At 44.3% G+C, this 24,012-nt stretch overlaps 1 protein-coding gene across 1 annotated transcript in view; it reads right to left on the bottom strand.

Annotated features, from left to right (window-relative positions):
• Positions 1-267: 267 nt before the first annotated feature.
• Positions 268-24,012, bottom strand: part of GRHL1 (grainyhead like transcription factor 1) — a gene marked incomplete at its 5' end in the record, with an annotated part of 38,227 nt that continues 14,482 nt past the window's right edge. The window contains 8 exons of the mRNA XM_082302299.1: positions 268-720; positions 1,878-1,942; positions 3,513-3,598; positions 5,342-5,430; positions 5,530-5,567; positions 6,429-6,568; positions 8,805-8,892; positions 14,353-14,511. Coding sequence (XP_082158425.1) covers positions 606-720; positions 1,878-1,942; positions 3,513-3,598; positions 5,342-5,430; positions 5,530-5,567; positions 6,429-6,568; positions 8,805-8,892; positions 14,353-14,511 — 780 coding nt within the window. The 3' untranslated portion in view covers positions 268-605. The remainder of the gene's footprint in view (positions 721-1,877; positions 1,943-3,512; positions 3,599-5,341; positions 5,431-5,529; positions 5,568-6,428; positions 6,569-8,804; positions 8,893-14,352; positions 14,512-24,012) is intronic.

Genomic DNA, 24,012 nt, shown 5'->3' with positions numbered 1-24,012 from the left:
AAAAATATATTGCACTTATATACAATATAGCTTCATCTGATGAGAGTTCACACAGTTACTAAGGCGAGTTCTTCATAAGCAAGGCAGTTTTACATTCCCCCCAAACAACACGAGTGATTTCAACAGTCTGCCCTGGTCACAAGTAAACATTATAAAGACTTTTCTCCAACCTGCATGCAACTCCTACTAGTATCAATTAGTAGTTTTGCAGCTCTCCCTAGCAGAAAACAGTCCAGTAAAATGGTATTAGCTGATAACGGGCTCAAACATGGTTACTGAATAGATAAATAAGACATCACCAGGCTAAAAGGCCACCTTCCAGGAGATTTCCCCTCCCGTACCTACTAGTGGTTTATACACTAGTAAAAATATATACATGCTCTCCATTTAATTGCCGATCTTTGCTTGCCCATTTCAAGTGCAAATAAGGTCATGAGCAAGAAAACAAACACAAACGCATTAAGCAAAACCACTGCTCTGCTCCCCAGAACAAGTCAAACACTTGGCTTTCTTCTGGAGGTGATTAGTGTTTTGCCCAACATACTGAACTATGGGAAAATGTTCACTTGAGACCTTTGTTTAAAATCCACAGAGGATCTGTGATCTTAGATCTCAGTCAGAGTGAGCTTGTAAGATCCTCCAACCTCTTCAATCTGCAGCTGGAAGGTATCTTCATTAGAATAGTGTTTCACAATGTTATCATCCATGTTGACCAGAATTCTGGAAAAACAAAATAGATCAGATATTTTACAGTTCTAAATGCCAAAGAGAGCAAAGGCATCCTCAAACCTAAGAAAGCCTGGACTGCCCAAGGGTAACATAAGATCCCTGCTCATCTCTCTCTGACTCATTGCTTCCCATAACAGATCTGGCTGTCCTTACCCAAATGTGCCATCAAGGCTGGCAGCCACACTTCTCAGAGTCTGAATGGAAGAGTTAAATCTGGCTCCTGGACCAGGGAGGGAGAGAGATCTTGGAACTGGCAGAATCCTTCTGAAGCTGCATGCACTTGGGGCTCTGATTGGGTTTGCTTGTCAGTTATGACCTATCAGCACAGAACCCTACAGAGCTCGCAGGGAAGAAAGTACCCATGCTTGGCCACTTCTTCCACTCGCCAGAAAGGTCACACACACACACACACAAAAAGCTGTGCTTGGCAGTGGTTTAGATATCAAAAATTCTAAACTTTTGCAGCTGTTCTGGTGGGGTAATTCTGCTATGAAAGCACAACCCTGGAAGGGTGTAATTTTCTGGCAAGAAGGGCTTTGGAGAAGGGGCTAAGACCAAAGTGACTTACAGACAACCCAAGAAAATTATTGAGAAATTAAAAGATAAAACAAAATCAGACAATGTTCAGAAACTCAGTTATTTATGCTACAAAATAAAAAGATGGTGAAGTATGGCCTCTGGGAGAAACAGACACTTCACAACAAAGTTCTCTCCAATTCAGCCCACAAAAAGACAACCAGGGTCTAGTAATTGTAGCCAAATGCAGATATAGTGAGCCCAGTCAACCACTGGAACAATTTAACATGGGTTGAAGAAGGTTCTTCATCACTGGGAGTCTTTTAACAAACTGAACTCATCTTCCTCTGACATGGTCAACTCTGGTTCAAATAACAATTAGCTCAGAGAGGTTCTGTGACTTGTATTTACCCAGAAGTCAGACTACATATTTCTATAGGACCTTTCCTATAGTCTTCCAGTTTTCAGCTGTGGATGATGTTGGAATGTGTGTACATTGTGTGCACACACACATAACTGCAAATGGCATTTGCATACCTGCAGTGCATGGAGGAATTATACAGCAGATCTGCCCACAGGTTTGAAAAAGGTGTTCATGTTCTTAGGAAGTTGTTACACAGGTACATACTCACCCTTTTTTACATTTTTTGAAGATTTTTCCTATTTTATCAAAAGGAACATCATACTTGTCAGATATCTAGAACAAAAGAAAGCAATGATTGGTGAAGCAAGGAGACTGCTGTTATTGTCTTTCACTTCCTATTTTACAGAAAGGAATAACAACAAAAAAAAAGCCTGCAAATGAAGACAACTGCTCTGCCCTATAAAGGCAACACTAAATCCCAAACTATAGTTTAAGTCTACAGATGAGAACGTCTTCTCTGCATTTAGCCAACTTCTGCACAAAAAATCTAATAATGTTTAAAACCTGTCTACTTACTTCTCATACAGCAACCTCTTCCCCTACACTCAAAAGCCCATCCATTAAAAGCCACTCTACACCCTGACTCTCATTCTCTCATGCTTCTCTGTTCTCTTAGCATACTGAAAACCATTTTTAAATTCAGTGTCAGACGGATCAAGTGAAAACTAGTCATGAGAGTGGCTGAAAGAAGAAAATACCAACACAGAGAAGACCTCTGCTGCTAAGGGCATGAGGTGATCAGAAACACTCCCCTTCCCCAGAAGGTTGACATCAATGTGGAGCCCCAGACACTTACCATGGCACTTCAGTACAACCTCCAGAAAGTCGGGAGGTCAGTAACCTAAGCCTGGTTTACTTTGGCAAACTGCTCTATCCCACCAACAGCAAGTACCAAACCAATACACTGCTTTGACATGCAAATGTACAGGGAGGTTCCCCCAAGCTACAGCTCTTGGTTCCTTGCTTTTAGAAATCCAAGTGAAACAACAAAGGTGCAGCTTCACTTCAGGACCACAGGATAAGGGAGGACTTCACAGCCTTCAATCCCTCTCTCCATTAACCCTCACCCTCCAGCTGGCAAAGCCTCACAGCCAGGATAAGATAAAAATTCTGGTTTCAGAACTATCTCTAAAATCAAAGTTAGTGGCCAGACCTGCCTGTACACTCCCAAAGCCCCTGTTCCCTGAGCAGAGGCATTAGTCACAGAAAGAGACAGACAGAAACGTCAGTTTTGAGCTCATGCCAAACATTACACCATTCCTTGGACTTAAGCTCTGTACTTCCCTTGCTCTGCAGCAGCAGGGATAATGGAAGGCTATTTTGGAAGTCAAGCACCAGAGAACAATTTCACACATGTGCACAGTTATATAAAAGTCTTCAGCAACACACGGAAGCTGGGACTTGGAGCCCTGCATTACTGGCTTGTGAAAGGGCAGTGGAGGCCCCCAAACATGGCTTTGAAATAAACCCAAGCCCCTGGACACATTCTGAAAATCACTCCATCTTCTAACTAAAGTACCCTCTCTGACAAGAGGAACATCCAATCATCAAGTTTGACACACCTGAATTTTCAGGAAGGCTTCTTACACTCAGACCCCACAGATGTGAGGTAAGGTACTTAAAAGAGAAGCTTCCTGAATTCCCTTAATAATAAATTAAAGCATTATTTGCATTAATTTGCACGTTATTGAAAGGAAATCTTCCTTATTCTCCTTATCCAGAAGGGCAGAAATATGTGGACACAAGCTGTGACTGAAAGTCTGACTCCTGTGACTGGCCAGTGTGTAAGGACTGGGTAGCCAGGGTTTTTTCTCAAGGACTATAAACCAACCTTGTTACTTACCGCTTCCATTAGGCCTTTCAGAGATGGTGTCTTTAACATTAGTGCATCAAAGACTTCCTCTGACTCTTTTCGGACATAGAGCAACACTGGAAAGCAATTTGGAGAGGAATTAACTGTGCAATTGCTTCTCAGGAAAGATCTGTGTCCCACAGTGACTAAGCACATGGGTACATCCACTGAGAATCTTAGGAAGAAATATACATACATACATTCAATATCGACTTGAAACTGCAGCACAAACATGCACAACTAGGTTAGCTCAAAACTTACTCCTTCCACATAAAGCCACTGTATGCTCAAGCATCTTTCCTGTCAAAATACTTTCACATTTTATTTTCTCTATTATTAGAAAAAAAAAAGGTCGTATTTGAAACAAAGAAAGGAGGAACAAAACCCACAAATCTTGGAGACTCTTGGGTTCCTCCTTATCTCACAGTCATTTGCCAAGAGACTTCTCACAATCAAATGATTTGACAGATGCTATCACAGCAGGTGAAGCCATCCTGGCCACCTCCTCATTTTTAAATAATTTATTTGTACAGTTCTCTGCTCCTCCTACGCTGTCTCATCTTTCCTCCTACCCCTTGCTGTGTTTCAGTAATACTCATACCACCACAGCTGAAATACAATGCAGGCTTGGTCTCCTGCGAGGAGGGGAACCAAAGAGCAAGAACCCCAATTAGGTGAGCATCCCTAGCGTTCTCAAGCTGGCATAGACTCCCTGTATGTAACATCAGCCTCATTAAAAACTGCATTAAGGCTGAGGAATAAGCCAGGAGAGCAAGAAAGCTTGGACTTTAACAGCTTTGCTGTCTTTAATCCATCTTCTAATGACTAGGTATTGCAGCCTGGATTGTTTGCAAGGGTTCATCAGCCACAGCTTTGACACACCTGCAACATGGGACAATTACTGGCATTTCTAATTGAACAAGGTGAACTCAGAACAGCACAGCATCTTGATGCATTTCCCAATTTTCCTGCTAAAGGCAGGTTTAACAAGGGAGGACTGTAGATTTGAGAAAGGAAGACAGGACACATACTCTCAGTTACAGCACAGATGAGAGTCAGCCAAAGAAGAGAGAATCCCATGGGCCTTGTTTTATGGCATACAGCAACATGGAAAAACAAGAAGTCTGATTTCCTTCTATAAAATTCATCCTTCCTTACTAGTTTATCCAGACTGCAGAAGTGCAGCCCCACTGTGGTCAGACTTGCTAGACTTAGCATTTTCTGCTTCACAGGTTTAATACTTTGTTGTGGTCTTTCCACACACAACTGTCATCAAGCAGGCACACCACCTCCAACATCCCAAAGGGACCTCTGACCTCCATCCACAACACCACAGCAACATTAAATTGCAAAGACTGAAACTCAGTTAAAAATTAGCAGAATATTCTCTTATCTTAGCTTTCAGAGGTGAAAATCCCATTTCCTGGCACCATGAAAGATGCAACAGTGTTATATCCAGAACCAGTTCTGGTGTTCATTGCTCCTGGAGGAGATTTCCAGAGCATTTTGTAGCAGATTACATGATGAATTCTCTCCCCCAGTCTATTAGGAATACTGGTAAGCTGCTCACCTCCTCTTGACTCTCTTTCCTTATAGGTTCAGAGCCAATTACTGTCTGAGTTGGCAGAAATCCCCAGATATTCTCACAACGTACAAGATTTGCACAGCTGAACCACATCCTGATACATGAACTGTCATACTCAAAGCCAGAAAAATCAAGCTCAAGTATACATCAATATGAATTTAAAAATTCATTAATGCATTTCTCTATCATGATGGACAAATACTCCAAACATTCAGTTTCTGAATGAAGAAAATACCTCTTTTTGGCTCTTCTATTCTGGACATCTTATTTGGAGTAGCAATAAAGTCCTCTTCACCAATATAAGCTCCTCTCTTCAGGTTGGAGCTGTCATTGACAGGGCAAAAAGTCAGCAGTGGTACAATTACAGGGACTTATCCCTCTGTCTGAGGGCAAGGTGTCAGGAGGTTGAAGGGCAGCTCTTACCTTTCACCCTCTAGTTCTTCTGAAGCAACAGGAAGGACCTTTAAAAACAAAGGGGAGATTTTGTGAATATTTCATCCAGAACTAGAATTCCTTTTCTCTTATAATCTTTTGATGCTCAATCTTCCAAAAGCCAGTAAGCATCTTCTTTACCTTTTTTCATAAAAAATATTAAAGGATCTCAAATGAGAGACAGGAACAAAGAGGAGCTAACCATCTTTCTACCTGGACTGGTGTAGAGTCTTCTGACAAAACTCAGCACTAGGGCCTTTGTAGGAAAACATGCAGGACTGTCAGCCTTAGGGATACAAGTTTATTCTCCATCCCTGTCAGGAGCTCAGACAATGCTCTTAGAAAGTAAAGCTTAGATGCTGTGAGAGCATGGCAGAACTCTCAGCACAGGAAAGTTCAAGATTTTGAAACCTGGTTGCATGCTAATTTTTTCCCTTCCAGTTTCTTGTAAGCTGGAACTTTCCAGGAATGCTGAGGCAGGGCGCTCTGGCAGGGGATCACAGAGCTGACATGTGCCAGTTCCACAGGATAGATTTTCACCCTGCAGCAGGCATCTGGAGGAGCCTGTGCTGCACAACAGCACACCAGGACCCCAAGGGATGTTACAAGAGAAAACCAGCCTGCAGTTCATGCAATGGAAATGCTGTGGAAAAATTCTTTCAGGTTCACAGAAACTGGACTTGATAGGAAAACAATTTCATGATAAAACATCCCCAGTTAACTCCAGCTAATATATCTTGGAGCAACATCTCTTGCCCACATGACACTCAGCCTGCATTTGATTACAGCACTGCTGCAGTCTGTATGTACATATGCACACACAGCATCCCAAGCCTTTTGCAAATATATGCCAGAGCCTCCTCATCCCCACACCCATGAGCTTTACTCACATGAGCCCCACGCTGCAGGTTTGCAAAGTGAACATCAGGAATGAAGAGTACAGGCTGAGTGTCTAGGTCCATGAAGGGCTTGAAGATGGTGATGTCAGTACGTTTGTGTGAGGGAAGCATGGGCACTTTGACATCAGAAACTGAGGAGACAAAGATCAGGATAGAGGATACTGAAGGCCCTGATGGGGCCCTACATCATTTAAAAGGTACACACGCTACTGAACAAGGGTACTCTGCAGTCAGGGTTAAAGCAAAAAGCTCCTGTGGTAAAGGAGTTTGAACTTTGGTTGTCTACCTCTCAACTGAGGGCCTGGGCCCTGAGGAAACAGCTTGTTTCACAGAGTAGTCAAAGCTTTCTCCATCTCTCCAACTGAGCTGCTCAGTTTTGTTCAAATATTAATTAGGATGGACAACAATCTAGCACTCATCCCAACAGAGGAACCGAGGTCTTCCATCTACCAAGTAAGCCATCCAAACAGAGGGCAAACACTAGTGCCTGCCCCACCTTCTCCCTATCCATTCCCTCAAAAGCTTGCTGGTGTTCCTATATCAGGAAGGTAGAAAGAAGACAAAGGGAGAACTTGCGTGTTCCCAATTGGGAGCATCTATCTCAAAGAGACAGCACCACAGGAGCACTATACTACAGAGACAGTACAAATACTGGTTTGTGCAAGTCGTTGAAGTTACATTTTGATTCCACACTTTCAAGTTTCCCATTTTGGTTCCTCTTGTTGTTCATCCTGGTCACCTCAGGGTGACAGCCCCTAGTCCATCCCCCTGGGATCAACACTATCTCCCACACAGCACTTTGGCTCCCACAAGGCACCAGCTGATGTGACACAACCCACCAAGAGGACAGATTTCACCCACAAAGACTCTCTGAGGAGAAAGTGAGGCAGGAGGTGCCTTAAACTGCACCTCAGATATAGTCATGTAGTCATGTCAAACTACCACAGTTGAAGACTTTATTTTACTAAGTGGAAACATATCCATCTGAGGTCAAACCAAGTGCAAACAAAACAAATGTTTTTCAAACAAAACCATTTCTCATGTCCTCAGCAGAAAATACACTATTATCTCCTTGCAAAACCGATTTTTTTGAAGATCGCTCAATTCCTGTAAAAATAACTTGGACCAAAGGCCACCAACTGTTTCTGCTGTTGAAGAGTTCATGTAAATGTGGCATTAGCGATCCTGGAGGTGAGCATAACAGCTTATGGCTTAAAAGAATCAAAACCTTCCCACATAAGAGCTAAAAACCAAAGGATCGCACTTTCCAGGAAAATAGGGGGCTCATCAGGCTAAGCCCAAGACTAGAAAATTAACATTGGAAAGCAGCTCTTGTAAAATCATCAAATCCTGGAAATGTGTACTGAAACTGTCTTCCCTTTCCAGCCTTTATGCAAAGGGCTGCATGCAGTAATCTTTTGGGAGCTGCTGGGGCTACTACGTTTGTGAAACACAAACAGTGTGCTAAACTGCCTCTCATGATGTATTTCAAAAAAAAACCAAAACCCCAGCCCTTTCCACAACTGCCCTTGAGCAAACAGGCTCCCTTCAGCATTATCTTCTGAAGCTGCTCCAGCAGCCTGTACCTGCTGTGTCAGGAAAATCCTGCCCAGTGAGCTGAGAGGTGTGTGCTGGCTCAACCAGTTGGGCTGGTAACAGCACACGGAGCAGAGCAAGTGAGAGCACGCGCCTGCCCCGTGCCAACGAAGCACAGGGAGATACAGCTTCCACTAAGCAGCTCTGCTGGTGAATAACCAGTCATCCAAACACAGGATCTGTCATCTGCAGCAGCTAAAGGAAGATGCTCAGCAGGAAGAAACTCTTCATCCTTTACATACCACAGTGCTGAGGTCTCCACATGCTTCACATGTACAGAAACTTTGAAATTACTTGCTAAGGACCACTTTGCTCTAGAAGAGTGAGCATAGGGCTGAGAGGCTAGAGGCTCAGCCCCAAGGCTCCCATGGCCTTGCTGAGGAGCTGTAAACACATTTTTAATATAAGTTAAAGCCTAAGTTTAGAATCAAGCTGAAAATACCTGGAACAGATTGTTCTCACTGCTACCTGGATTGTGAGGGGCTCCAGCACTGCCCAAAATCCCACCCTCACCCCACCACTTCAACTATTACAACCCATACTTGATTGGATACACAGAAGAACCCTGTCTCGGACAGAAACAACTATACAGAATGAAGCCCTAAATGACCCAGTGTGTTGTAAAACACAGTGTCTGTTCCATAAGGAACTGCTTAGAACAAGCACTAGTCCACACAGCATAAAAATTGACTTGAGAGTTCTACTGCACAAGCTATTTCTAGCCAAAATGAAATCCAGTATTAAAATACTGACGGAATAAGTTCTACTTACAGGCATTCAGCTGAGAGCTGGGATCAGTGCACTTGCCTTTTCTTTTGCTTTGCTTTCGCTCTTCATCCCTGATCTTCCTCTCTGCTCCCTGTCAGACAAGAGAGGGAAAGGAATGGGGGAGTGAAGAAGAGGGGAGGGGGTGAGAGAGAAAGAGAGGTATTTTTATTTTTTTGAGGTTTTTTCAGCTGCAGAGGCAGGAACACCAATTCTTCCAGAGCTGTGTTTGTGGAGGTCAGTTCCACAGTACCCGAGCTGCAGGTTTGCCAGTGTGCCAACTCTGAGATCTGCTTACTTTTGAGTCCTATCATCTAATGAAATCCAACAACCATATCCAAGATGCAAACACTTGCTTTTCTTTCAAGTCAGATGCAGATACGATGACAAAAGATACCCACATCTTACAATTGTATAACAATTGTATAAAGCATTAGATAAAAATATAGTTGAAGTGTTTAAAACAATAAAGATTTGCAGGTTCCCCCAGTTTAGGAGTTCACTCAATTGTCATTAAAATCTACAGAAGTCACACCACACTTGGATCACCAAGTGCAAGATACTTCCTGCACATTTCACACAGAGCCTGCAGCAGTTGCACCAGCCTTCACTGAGCTCAAGCTGCAGATGTGTATTGCTTTAAAGCAGGGACTATTTCTTCTCTTTTTATCAGGGCCAGGCCATGGTGGAACCCACAGATCCCTAGCTGGGTTCATGCCTGCACTGTTCCTGGCCTTCCAAACCAAGCAGTAGAGGGTACAGTGCCATATTGCCATACTTTCTGCAAGGTGCAGACAGCCATGATGGAGAGAGAGAAGGAAGGAAGAAGCTTTGGAATAGTGGTCATTCCTCCAGCTCTGCCCAGATCTCACATGTGACTGTGAGTTAAGTCAGGGATGTTATGTTTCCAGCTGCATGAAGTGATAAGCCCACAGGAGATCCCCAACACTCAATCCTGGTGCTACCACCAGATCACCAAAACTGGTATACACAAGTTCTACCTGTCTCCCAACACCCTTCTGCAAAGCAGGGCAAAAGGTAACAGTTATCTGGCCACACCAAGCCCTTATTTCTCATTCCCTCCCCTTCAAAGCTGCCAAAACACATCCACGTCCTTGTATGGTGCTGGAGGAAGACTCGATTAGCTATGGCAAATAAGGTGTTAAAACTCCTGTGGCCATGGGGTGGGAATCCATGCCTAATGGTGCACATGAGAAGGGGAGCAGCCCTCCTTACTTCCCAGTAAATCAACACTCTATAGATGCCAGGCTGCCTATGCCTGCTGGTAGCACTGGGCTCATCTGCACAAGCAATAAAAAGGAAAACTAGCCAAGATATTTGATACACGTTAATATGTATCATCTTTTCTCCCACCCAACGAGAAGGAAAAAAGCAGCTTCAGGCAGCTGTGGTAAAAAAGAGAAAAAAATTACACACGAAAACACAGGCATTGCCAGGTTTGCTTGACCCCATAAAGCTGATATGGTGCACTACAGTGAAGACATCCCACCTAAACTTCAGCACAGCTGGACATGAACTCCTCTGTGTCATCCCTTACCAGAGTAGTCACAACATCTCAGCTTGACAACAGAAAGATCAGATTTGGCTCCAGATCTGATTTTTACCTTTCATGCAGAAGTAATAAAGTTGTGCTACTCAAACACTGTGCTACAGAACAACATCTGCTTCCTTCTGGAGAGCATGCTGATTCAGCAAAAGCACACATTTTGAGAAAACCTCTGCCTTCCCATTCCCTGCTTGAAAGTCAACTTGATACAGGCTACTGGGGCCCAGGTAAATACATCTCAAATCCCACATTTAAAAAAAAAAAAGTAAGTTATGTCTTGATAACACGCTTTTCTGCCCTGCCAGCAGAGCTCAGGGAGCAGTGGTTTCAAACTGAAAGAGGGTAGTTTTATATTGGACATAAGGAGAACATTTTTTATGGTGAAGGTGGTGAGGTGCTGGAACAGGTTGACCAGAGAAGCTGTGTATACCCCATCCCTGGAAGTGTTCAAGGCCAGGTTGGATGGGGCCTTTGAGTAACCTGGTCTAGTGGAAGTTGTCCCTGACCATGGCGGAGATCTAGACTAGATGACCTTTAAAGGTGCTTTGCAACCCAAACCATTCTGTAATCATGCAACTGAAGGAACAGTCTCTACGTTGCTGCCCATTCACATCAATGCTCCAGCAGCCTTGCACCCACTATTTCCTTCCAACAGCATCTCACTCATTTGTTCCTACCATCCCATGAAAGCCTTCCCACAGCACTGCCCATCGCTGCCAGAGTAAACAGCAGATCCCAGAGGGCAACACGAGCTGTAGTCTGTGAAACCCCGGATTTAATTTTCCTCATGTGGATGCACAGCTAAGGTACCATTCAGAGCAGAGGTCTTCCTCCTCTGGGACAGGTCAGCCCTATCCCTGCTCAGCCCAAATATTGCTGGGCCAACTGAAGGAAGCTTGTGCCATAAAATCCTACAGGATGATACCATTATGCCCATACTGCTTTACTCAGGTCCTGAAATGACACAAGAGTGGATGAAAACCAAACATCCTGGGCACTGCAAGCACAGCCTTGACAAAGGAATAGAGGAGACATCTGTGTTAGGTGGCCACAATATCATAATTTTCTGTTGGTTTGGGGTTTTTTTCCAACAGACCTCCACACCATAGACTTGGCCCTCCATGAAGAAAATATGGGTAACAGAACTTCTACAGGTATGAATGATCACATGGGGACAAACACATTCAGGGCTGTAACAGGTGTGGATATCATAGTAACAATGGTCCTATAAACATTCAGAAGCAGCTGGCTGATTACACAAGATTCAATACATGGCAGAAAATAGGTGCTTTTTCTGAAATGCCAATGCTCTTATAGGAGCCTGGAGCAACCAGCCAGCATTAGGGTCCATAAGTACATGGGGTTGTGTATGGTATGATAGCATGCAGGGGCTACAGGCATGGCTTCTCTGAGAGGCTGTTTATTCCAAGAAGCAGGCTCCCTCATGCCCAACGGAGCCAACGCCAGTCAGCTCAAGATGGCCAAGGCCCACTTGGCTACGCAATGGGGGTAGTGCCTCTGGGCTTATGTACTTAAGAAAGGGAAAAAATGTTCTGCAGCAACACTCAGAAGTGAGGTGAGAATACTTGAAAGCAAAAGCTCTGCAGATTCCAAGGTCAGTGCAGAAGGGGGAAGCCAGGCACTGGAGCAGCCTGTGGTACAGCCCATGGTGACACAGCTGTGCCCCTGCAGCCCATGGAGACACATGGTGCAGCAGAGATCCTGCCTGCAGCCTGTGGAAGTCCCCACACCAGAGCAGGTGGATACCCAAAGGAAGCTGTGATTCTGTGGGAAGTCTGTGCTGGAGCAGGGTTCTGGCAGGACTTGTGGCCCTGTGGGGCAGCAACACTGGAGCAGCCTGTTCTTGAAGGACTGCACCCCATGGAAGGGACCCCCACTGAAGCAGTTTGTGAAGAAACATAGCCTGTGGGAAGGATTCATGTTGAAGAAGTTTGTGGGAACTGTCTTCCATGGGAGGGACCCCATGCTGAAGCCTGGAAAGGGTGTGAGGAGCCCTCCCCCTGAGGAGAAAGGAGCATCAGAGATGTGTGGTGAACTGACCACAGCCCCCATTCCCCATCTCCCTCCTCCCCTGCAGCAGTGCAGGGGGATAATTCGGGAGTGAAGTTGAACCTGGAAAGAAGAGAAGGGTGAAAGGAAGGTACTTTGAGATTCAGTTTTATTTTTTATTATCCTGTTCTGATTTTGCTTTACATTTCTCCTTCCTTTCTTCCCTCCTCTTTTAATTCAGGTACAATTCGCAAAGTATCTGGAAGAATAAAGCAGGAGAGTAAGTCAAAATCCCAAATGGAAATAAAAAATACACTGGCATTACTGTATTACTAGATTTGCTGAAATTTCTGCCATAGCTTGAAGGAAGCCATTGGAGTCTATGTGCTGACTACACATCTGCCATTTTATTAACCAACTTGTCTTACTAGCAGTGGCACAAGCCTGTCAGTCATTTTAGTATTGTGTCAGTAATTGACTGGACAATTTAGGAGTAAAAGATCCCCCTCTACCCTGCAGCAAGTCTGTGCTCTCTGTATTGCAGAGAATACAGGTTGATAGCACACAAGACTCCCAGATTACTTTGGTGAAAAAACTTCAGATGACACACTTGCCTCAATCTCATCTTGAAGTAGGAAAAAGAATAGAGAAAAAGAAGGAAAAATAAAGGCCTGAAGAAAGCTCATGAGACCCAAGCCTCTTAGGCTTACTGGCAAGTCTTTAAGATGGCTCTGGAGAGCCTTTGCTAAGTCCCTGTAAATTCTTTGCAGAAAGCATCACAACAGCAGCAGCTACAGGCAGCTCTCCCAGGCATGCAGGAAGGCACAGGGACCTATTTAAAAGCCTATAGATGGACAACAGAATGTGGCAGGGTGAGTTAATGGAATGCTACAGCAGGGGCACAGTACAGAGGGCACCATATATTTTGGGGGTAAGCAGAGACAGAACAACGGTGCACAAGAATCCTTGTGTTGGTGTCCTGGGGAACACCAGGCAAGACTACACAGTGTGTGACCAGGGCAAAGCCAGCACAGGACTGGAGAGGGGGGCTACAGACCTGCCTCAGCTCTGCAGCTGCACAGACAGGCATTTGAGGTATCACCTGTAAGAGTCCGCCCTATGAAGATGGAGTCAGGATTCAAAGAATGAGAGGTCCAAATCAAGCAGGGTATCAGCAGATAGGAAGTCAACATGGTTCACAAAAATCAAAAGGACTGGGGAAGTCCAGGAAGCATTTATCATAGCCTACAATAATCTTGGTCTCTCTGGAAATAACTTTACACATTACTTGCCCTGGACTTTCAAAAGACTGCTCAGACAGGAACAGGTTATGAAGACTGGGAAATTTCCTTTCTTTGCAAACTCAGTTAAACTTTTACAGCTGCTTTCAGCGCAGCTTCTGCTGTTTCTTTCACAGCTTCTGTTGAACAGTGGCTTTGGGAAAGGCATTAATTCTGTGTGCTAAATGCATTAGGCAGAGCAGTCAAATTACAGCACCCATCCAGCTTGTAAATAGGCTTTTTCTTTGCTGCTGTATCTCACAGCGGTACATCTTTTGTTCACAAGGTCTGCAAATTACTGGTTCAGGGTTTTTTTATAACAAATGCAGCATGAACACATGAAGAAATTTAAAAGGAACAACACAACAGAGCTTGGGCAAAAAGACAAGCCTGCACTTGCTCCAGTCAATGGCAATGATTTCTCCTGCTGAAGGCTCTTCCCACTGTCAGTCTGCCACTGACTGACCTTTCTCTAAAGTCAATGCTTAGGAACACTTAGCACTCCAGCATTTTGAGAGCAGCAAATGTATTTGAGGTCATCATTACATCTATGAGCCAAATAGAAGGGGTTGAAATTTTTTCCTTGCAAAGGCTAAACACAGGACTTTTCAGTGAGCCAAAATAGCAAGTGACACAATTTGCTAAGCCGTGGAGCAGACTTTCCAAAACAGTCATTAGCACATTGACCCAACCTTACCTTGTCGCAGAAGACTTTAATTTGGCAGTAGGCTCTGTGGACAGGTTTGTTACTCCTGTTATTGTAGCTGTAAGTGTCAATCTGAAGATTCAGGGGCAGGCCTTTAACTCCTTTCTGAGAGGAAAAATCTGTGCTGAGGCAGTTCACAGAAATGAAAACCTGCAGAAGAGGAAAGCAGCAGCTGTCAGTAGTGACACACAGAATCCTGGCTGACCACTGAGCAAGTGATACTCAGGGAGTGCTAAGGCCCAAATGCTGGCCCTTGCTACTACAAGCAGCACCTTGTTTCTTCTGAGACATCAGGTAAAATCCCCAGGAAGCAATATAACATTTTTACATCTTTATATAAGCCATTAGAGGGGACACAAAGCCACTTTGTCCAAAACAGATTTCAACAAACTCTCCAAACTTTGGTAAGACTCCACCCATTTTTCCACCCAAGAACTCTCAGATGTCACCATCAAACTTTTAGCAAAAGGAATGGTCCTACACTCAATCCTCACTGCTCAGTGTTTATTATCGTCTTGGTAAGAACACGACCATGTTTCCAAAAATTCATATTACTTCGGGCATGTTAAAACAAATCTTTCCATGAATTTTACATGAGCACAGCTTATGCTTGAAACTACTTGGTTGAGGTTTTTTTGGTTGTTTTTTTCTTAAGGTTATTAAAAGCTTTTAAAAAATTATTAGGCAACATGTAATCTTTAAACACAGAAATAGCACCATTATTCCAGTGAAGGTTTCTGGGCTTTACACTAAGTTGAACACTACTGTGAATATTCCTTAGGAAGACCTGCAATATCCTGTTAAGATTCAGACGGTAGGAGCAAGAGAAACATTTCCATTATTCTTATAAAAAATTAATTACAGGGAAAATTAATTGCATTTCTGAACATATCTAATTTCATTTCCATAACTGCCTGAAAAAAACAACAAAAAAACCCTCTCAAAACCACAAATTACAGACAACCAGAGAACAAGTCCAATGCTGCTTAACAGAAAGAAGAACCGTCCTTAAGTGGATATGAGCAGATAGACCAGAGTACTTTGTATCTACATAATGGGCTTGCAGTGTGCTAGGCTTCTCTACAGACACATTACTGGCACATCTCAGAAGCTGTAAGGATTAATTACGAGGAATTTACGAGCCACCAAGACCTGCAACAGCTCCTCTCCTCTCTGCCTGAAGAATAAAGGCTGGGAACTCACTGCTTAAAAAAATAATCAAAGCCTTGGGAGCCAGAAGCACCTTCGCAGCGATTTTGCAGGAGGACCGTCCCAGGACCCGATCGCTCACTTACTGCGGTGCTTCCACCAGCACAACTCGAGTCTCAGCAGTGAGCTGGTGCCACCTCCCGGAGCTGCAGGGGCTCACACAGACTAAAGAAAGGTTACAGGCTTTGGCTTTGCTAAGTGCTCGAGGTCCTCTTCACACAGGTTCTGCAGCATCCTTCACCAGTTTTAACAACGATGGGAAATGGAAATGTAAAACCCTGATCTGGTGATAATTTATAACCACTGTTTTTTCCCAGCCATGCATAACACAGCTGTATAAAAACTCGGGGCAGGGAGGAAGAATAGTGCAGGTGAGGGACTCCTCTTGTAATAACTTGTCTGAATATTGAAGGTTCACATGCAGCTTCCTGCAGCCCCTGTGCTCCGGGAGGGCAGCGCAGTAGCTCAGCAAACAGCCCCCCATTCCCTCGCGTGCACACACCATCCCAGAGATTCCAATGTCCCCAGCAAGTCCTGCTGTGCCAAGGGACATGGAACATGTGAAACACCACCCAACCCAGGCCAGCACAGCACATCAGCAGAGCCCCAGCCCCCGACCTGCGCTGCTGCCTCTGCGGGGCCTCAAGCCAGGAAGACACGCAGGACACAAGGTGTGCTGGTGCTCAATGTCTGCTCACCCTCCAGCCTGTGTCCCAGCATCCCAAACCTGTGTTGTTCCACAACAACTTCTTCTGAAAGCATTAAATACATGTCAAATCACAGTCAGGAAAATTATTTTAAAATAAGCTGTTCGCAGTCTTCCCCAGACTAATCCAAAGGATGGCTTTGAGCGCTTTTATCCACCCTGCTTCCCTTTTTGCTTGCTACCTTTGGCTTTACAAGGGCATTTTGCCTGCAGCACCGGCACACCCCGGGGGAAAGCTTCAAGGAGTTTGAAGAGCTGCTCTCACCAGTTTGGGAGCTTGGTAATCAGATGTATGCACAGCCTGAATAATTGCATTCCCTGAGCAGGGGTTTTGTTTTTTAAAAGACCCTCAACTCTGCTGTTTGCATATTTTTACAGTTTAAATTTTAATTTGAAATATACCTACACTGAATATTCACACAACTCATTTCTGTATGAAAAAATGACTGCATTCCTTAAGAAAAATATGCCCAAGCAGCCACTTCAGCAGGTCTACCGCCACCTCGAAATTTCTGTGAAATCCCTCAAATGAGTTTCACACCACTGGACACCAGAAGATTCAATGTGCAGCATCAGTCACCAGTTCTCTAGCACATGGTGTCACTTCTCTTCTGAGACTTCAGGTCAATGTTTTCAGTTTTTATGGCTTACCAGCCACACAAAGCCCACTGGGCTGAAGGTAGAAGAGCTGGTCTCAGCACAACAGACATGTTACTACAGCAGAGCTGCACAGGTATCCCATGGGAATTTAGCATTGCTTGTCAGATGACAAAGATTATCCCCCTACTTTAGAGTCTCCTCATTTGATTAGCTTTGGCTTTAAGCAGCTGACTTCATTTTCATGCCATTTAAATCTTCAGGACTCTAGGCAGGAGATGACAACTAAAACCTAATCACATCTCTGAAGCAACAGAGAGCCAGCCTGTCTTCTCCTGCTTGCACTAAACCATTTCAGTTCAAAAAGAGATCTACTTCTCCCTACCCATCCTGTAACTCCTATTTTTGAGCAACTTCAGGTTGCCTCAAGTTTCACACCAGAATTTAACAAACAGCTTTTCCAGTTTGGGCTAAAACAGTTGCAGCCAGGTTCTTTATGTACAGGAATATCTGACTTACATTAGAAATGAAATGTAAGGCCAAGTGACTGCGTCAGCTACATCCCCACCCCAAAATTGCCAGAAGAAAGAAAAACGAACCACAGAAGTTGCTCTGCGTCTTTAGCCTGCTGAGCAAGATTCCTTTTCATGTGTCCAACCTATTTTTCTAAGGGCAGTTCCGCATTCTCAGCTATATTAAGATTTGTTGTTACTTTTAAAAAAAACATTTTCATCTCACCTCCCAAGATTCAACATAAAGACAGCACTTAAAAATAGAGCACTGTCAAGCCTGGGCACTTACAGACGTGAGCCAAGCCCTCAAAAGTCACGGAGATTTTCTTTAAAACTGAGATTTCTAAAGGGATTAGAAACCTGTTCTCAAGTTATTTTGCCTGCTTGGCAGTTGAGCCTTTAGTCTATATTTGACTACATACGTCCAGGCTATTTGACTACATATGTATCTAGGCTATCATATACCTAGGCTTTTCTCTCCAACCAAAGACAGGCTTTATTTTCCCTTTTTTTTTTTCCTGTTGATTTTTTCCATGTTTTTTCTAACTCTTGTTAACAAAAGCTGAGATACTCATCGAGGCAAATGGCTCCACAATAGTGGCATCTCAGACAAAATCAAACAGTATGAAAACTGTGAGCTGCTACAAACTGCTAACCCCCACACTTGGCATTCGCCCCAGCACTCTAGAGCCTCCTTTCCCCAACACCATGCTGGGTTTCTTACAGCCTTCTGGGGCAGCCCAGCTGCACACAACAAAAGACTGAAGGTAGAAGGATTAAAGCACCTCCTCTGGGATCCTGCTGGAAAGTTAGCGTGGGAAGAAGTCAGACCGCATGACTTCTCAGTCTGCTTTAACCATCCAACCCCTCATGCCCCTCCTCACCTAAGGTGGGAGGAACACATCGCGCCTACATTCAAATCCACGAGAAACAATCTTCCATTTTAATAACACAGAAAAAAAAAATTAATCCGACAGCTCTGCCATGTGCCCTCAAGGAAGGGCAGCAGAGACAGCCAAGTTCTTTCCACACAGCACCTTTTTCTAACAAGATCTGCCTTTCAAACAAACCAGGAAAAACAGACATAATTAAAGGGCAATCAAAGTGCTGCAGGAACCTCTCTGTCAGCAAGATGAAAGATGCCTTTTTTAAATGAAGGCTTGCATACCCAGATCTCTTCTCCTCAGTTTATCTTGGACGCTGTACTCTTTTGTCACACAAAAGCACTGGCAATTCTGATGAGTCCAAAGGCTACATATGCAGCAGCTTTAGATGAAATGTTACCTTGTGCAGGCTCATCTGCCCTAGTGCAAAGCCCAGCTGGAAAGGAGCAGTGTAGGTACTCACCCATGGCACCCAGGGCTGCCACAAGAAACAGGGAGCAACTCATGTTAGCACACCATGAACTCCGCCCAGTCACAGCAAACACAGGCACGGGTAACACTACCGGGCTACCTTGTACATCCTTCTGGATAAGGCCCTACACAGGCAGACGTGGACTCTTCCAGGCTGATCACCTTGCTCCATATTTATTTCATTTCAAGAGAAGGCAGGTAAATGGTATTATCTCCTCCTATTTATGCTCCTTTATATTTCTGTGCCCAAAGGATTAAGACCTTAATCAACAATCCAAGTCCGTTGGATATTTCATTCTATATTGAGAATTCAGATAAAAAATTCAGCTCTTTTCTCACACTAGGAGGCAAAAGCCTCTCATTTTAACCACAGAATAGTTCGGGTTGGAAGGGACCTTAAAGATCATCTATTTAAACACTTCCAGAGATGAGGCATCCACAGCTTCTCTGGGCAGCCTGTTACACTGCCTCAGCACCCTCACAGTGAAGAATTTCCTCCTAATACCTAATCGAAATCTGTCAGTTTGAAGCCATTCACCCTTGTTCTGTATCATTATAAGCCCTTGAAAATGTCCCACTCCAGCTTTTTTTTAGGGCTCCTTTAGGTACTGGAAGGTGTTCTAAGGTCTCTCCAGAGCCATCTCTTCTCCAGGCTGTACAACCCCAACTCTTCAGCCTGTCTTCACAGGAGAAGTTCCAGGCTGTGTTATATTCAGTCTATGTTATACTCAACAAATTGTCAGGATGTTTTTGATGTTGGATTACTGCATTTGTACAGAATACAGAGTTTGGAGCCTACAACACAACAACCAGACACAGGTTAAACTGCAATGAGCTTCTTTCCAGGGAATGCAGCTGGATACTACTTTTCTTGACCTTGGCTAAATAGTTCCAATGTTATGCCCAACATACAGTAGGCAAAGGGATTCTAGTGGGTCTAGAGACCATTTTCCTGATACAAAGGCAGTATCTTCCCCTCCTGTAACGAAAAATTAACCAGAAGCTCAAAGTTTGCAATTTCAATGCTGATAGCTGAAATCATATGGTTTCTTTAAAGGCTTGGACAAATACAAACATCAAAGAGAAACATAAAAATGAGTCTTTTCTAACAATTTGTCTCCATGTCTCTCATCTATGCTGCAAGCTGGCTGGATGCAAAACATCTCCAGTCCAAAAGCCTTATGAAGTACACCAGCAGAGTTCCAAGCCCTTTCGAGAGGCAGAGCTGTCAGCCTGGGCACTACCTTGTGCCAATGTAGCTATGTGGCTTCCAGGATTAGCTCTGGGCAAGAGCCAGGCAGCTTGGAGTGCAGGCAGGGCAAGCACAGGTCTGCCTGCACACATCCACGAAGGCATGTCCTAAGAAAGCAGTGCTGGGAAGACTCTTCTGTGTTTAAAAGAAAAAAAAACCCAAACCCACACTTTGGTAAGATCACCTGAGAGGTGGCTAATCTTACTGCTCTCACATTCGTTTCTTCACCTCCCACATGCACCACAGGTTTTGCATCAGCAGAAGGTGAGCCAGGAAAGAGATAAAAAAATTGGGCAATTCATGCACCTGTGGGCTCTCTCAGCCGCCTCCTGCCTTTGGGGTCGGATACTCCAAAAAAGGCTTGTCTGGAGATGGGTGATAGGGCTGCATCCGCTCCAGCTCCACTCAGGCAGACCCAGCACCATCCTGCTAGCAGCCCAGGGGAATTAGTTTGCATTCAAACCTACCAATCCCAATTTGGGTGACTGACACAGAAGCCATCATGGGTCCCACACCACGTCAAGGAATGACAAGTGGGAAATACGATCCACCTCCAGATAAAGAACATCCTCCTAGCAAGTTTACTGCATCAACAAAACAAAAAGGAATGGTAATGAAAGGAAAATACATATTCTTTCTCACAAAGAGCAATGCTGATTATTATTCCAACCTGTTCTGAAGCAAGGAGATATAGCAATGTCTCTGCTCGCAACATGTGGGAAACCTGGGGATAATGGTTCCCAGTTGTACTGATGCTTCCTCCCACCCCACACTTTGATAAGATAAAGCTGCTGGGCCAGGTTTTGTTAGATAGGTTGGAAAGAAAATAAAAACAACAGTTTAGCAAGAACAGTGACAATACATTGAAAAAAACCCAAACAAGCAAACCCCACCAAAAAAACCCCAATACACCCCCGACATCAACAAGAACATCACAAGTCTCCAAAAACAATGACAAAACAACACAAAACAGAGAATTAAGTCTGCAAAGACACAAAAATGGCTGAAAAGAAAGAGTTGCCATCAGGTAAAAAAGGAATAGAGAAAAGGGAAAAGGAAAAAAAAAACAAACCCTCCTACTTTTCTCTGTAGAAGAGCTAATGTCAAGAGATTTTTCTTTCAGCTTCAGGAAACACCCTGTCAGCTCGTACAAGACCAGACAATGGCAGAGGCTTGGGACACCAAGTTCAGAAAAAATACTGAGTTGAAAACTTGCTTCTAGTGGGCAATGCTTAAAATCAAGGGCAGCAGATGCTTGTTTTTCAGAAAACCCAGGACAAAGTAGGGAGAGGTCAGTGTTAAGAGGCAGGTAAGCAGTACTTGCTATGACTTTCCTATGTCACTGCTCCAAAGGCTGTGTGTACTTGTGCCTCAAAGTATTTGTGGTCTGCAGCTTTGGCTTCATACCAATCTCTTTCCTTCAAGTATGTTTGACTCATCACATTTCATAGTTTCATTTCCAACTAGCCAAACCTGTACCTACTCAATGCTGCTGAAGGTGGCAACACCTTCTTTAATGAGGCATATGACTGCTGCTTCATTACAATGGCATCCATATAAATGTATGCAATATTCATCAATCAAAAAAGTTGAAATTCTTCCTGCAGTGAACACCAAGGGAGGATTATGCTAGAATAAACTCTTAAAATAAATCAGTAGTGTACCGCCCAGCCTCACTTCAAGTGGTAGCAAGAGATCCACCCTCTCCAAAAACTGAACTCCTCTAAAGAAAATAATCCAGCCAACATGTGGGAGGATCTGCTGAGACGACCACCCTCATTGCGTAAGGTTCTATTTTGACAGGCTATCCCAAATTAAATGCAAATTACCATAATATAGGACCATTCCACTCTTCCTGGACAAAAAGTAAAAGTAATAAAAAAAGCACTGTTTAATTGCTCCGTCATTCAGGGCATCACTTAATAGATACCACATCATCTTCCCTTTGGTGAAAAGGCAGCAAAAAGCTCTTGTCATGATACTCTCTAGCTCAAAATGCCTGTTACATTCACCATGTATTCCTTTTTAGCAGAAAGGGTCTTTTCACACAGAGTATCTGGCTTACAATACTTTTTGTTTTTGGAGGAAAGGAAGGAGTAGGAGGACAATAGAACCCTTAATGTGCAGTGACATCATTTTTGGCTACAGTCCCATTACCCAGCCTAAAGCAAGCCAGACCAAAGACCTCCATAGGGGCCCTTCTCTGGGAGCTGCTGGAAGCAATGCAACTTTTCAGAAGGGACCCATTGGGAAGCACAGATCCTTGCCCTGTTAGAGCTACAGAAATGGGCAGGGAGACTCTTGCAGTCACTGTGCAGACAACAACTCGCCCTGTTCAGACAAGAGGCCCCAATACTCCTGCTCCACAGGGCAAGAGCTCAGACAGGATTTGAGCAAAGCAGGATCCAGGCAAAGCCAGTTAACCCTGGGGAAACCAATCTGTCCACATTGTTCAAGTGCCACTGACCTGAGAGCAGGCCATGTCCCCAGGCCAGACTTATGGGACAGAATTTGTTTCACAGACTAACGGGTAACACAGCAGAGATAACAGGACAACAGCCAACATTATGAAGAGCAGTATGAAATGTGCATTTAACCACACATATAGCGGCAATTTTCATTAAAAGACCCCTAATGGGTACCAACCAAGAAAAGGAGAGCCTGGCATGTTGTACAGACCTGGGAAGAGATGGCTCCCAGCCTCAAAAACTCATGACCTGAACCTACAAACACTTCTCCTGACTGAGATATGGAGGACACAAAAAGGGCTGCAAGGATTCCTATTCCCTACTTCTAACATTCCCACACCTCAAAGACAGCCAAGCCTGCTCAGTCAACAAGAAGAAGCAGACAACTCCAGAGAAAGCTGCATCCCACCTCTAGACATCCTGTCCCTAATGAAGTCATAGACACGGAAGATGACGAGCTTGTGTTCAGACATCTAAAAGCTCCTTTGCAGGAGAAGAACCCCACCTTGACTGTCTGCCCAACACGGCAGACATCCAGCATGGGGTGGGAAACTGTTTGAAGTCTCCACAAGCCTCAGGGTAACTCCAGCATTACCTGTTGCATGAAAGTGAGTATCAGCTACATATCTTGTCAGACTCACTGGATCATGCTTCCACTCAAGCAGGATGCTGACTGAATAGCTACACTGGCTTTCTTAAATATCCCATTCAACAACTCACCAGTTCATCAATTAATTTTCCAGTTCACCCTCTTTCCTTTTCTTCTCACAAAGCATGATTGTCTCCTCATTCAATTATTCCCCTCCCCTGCTCTGTCAGGTGATGGGATCAGACCTCACCTCTAATACAGACACCTGAAAACCCACCTGAATCACTGCTTCCCTACTCTGCAGTGTCTCCTGACAATCTTTTTAACCCTGACCTCACTCTCCTTCAAATCTCAACAGCACCGCTTCAGGGCAGCTTGCCTCTTTCGAAGCCTGGCTCTCCTCCCCACCCTCAGCTCCCTTCACTGTCTCAGAGCAAGAAGACTTTGGATCCTGGGCCCTTTTCCAGCTTGAACACACACTTGCAAAGATCAGAGAATACTTAAACCAGCCTCTGCTATGAAGCAGCTGCTTCCAGCAGCTCCTGTGATATCCCAAAACAACAGAAGAGGGCAGAGGGGAGCTGCCAGAGAGGAGCATATTTGCTCTGAAATCCGTGGACACAGTCTGGTCCCAGAGTGGGAAGTGTCTGTCATGCATGAAATACTCCTGGTTTCTACACCCAAGGGCTCATGAGCAGCACACCAACGCAGGCAGCTGTGGGACAACTGCAGCCGTGCAGAGCCAGGCTTGTTCGATGTGTCCAGTGACCAGAGCCCTGGCCTTGCTCTTGGCTCTCCCAGCACAGTGCAACTGGGAAATGGGAAATACTTGTTACTGAGGCCATCTCAAACATCCATTGTGGATTCCACAAATCCACAGCTGCAAAATCCACACAATTTTTCTTGCAACAGTAGGAGCACATGACTTGTATTGTATGAAAAGAACATTTCTTCACCAGAAAG

This window comes from Coloeus monedula (genome assembly GCF_965178545.1).
Source record: "Coloeus monedula genome assembly, chromosome: 2".
Taxonomy (NCBI): domain Eukaryota; kingdom Metazoa; phylum Chordata; class Aves; order Passeriformes; family Corvidae; genus Coloeus; species Coloeus monedula.
Note: the sequence above shows the minus strand (reverse complement) of the source record. Positions and strands in the feature narration are given on the sequence as shown.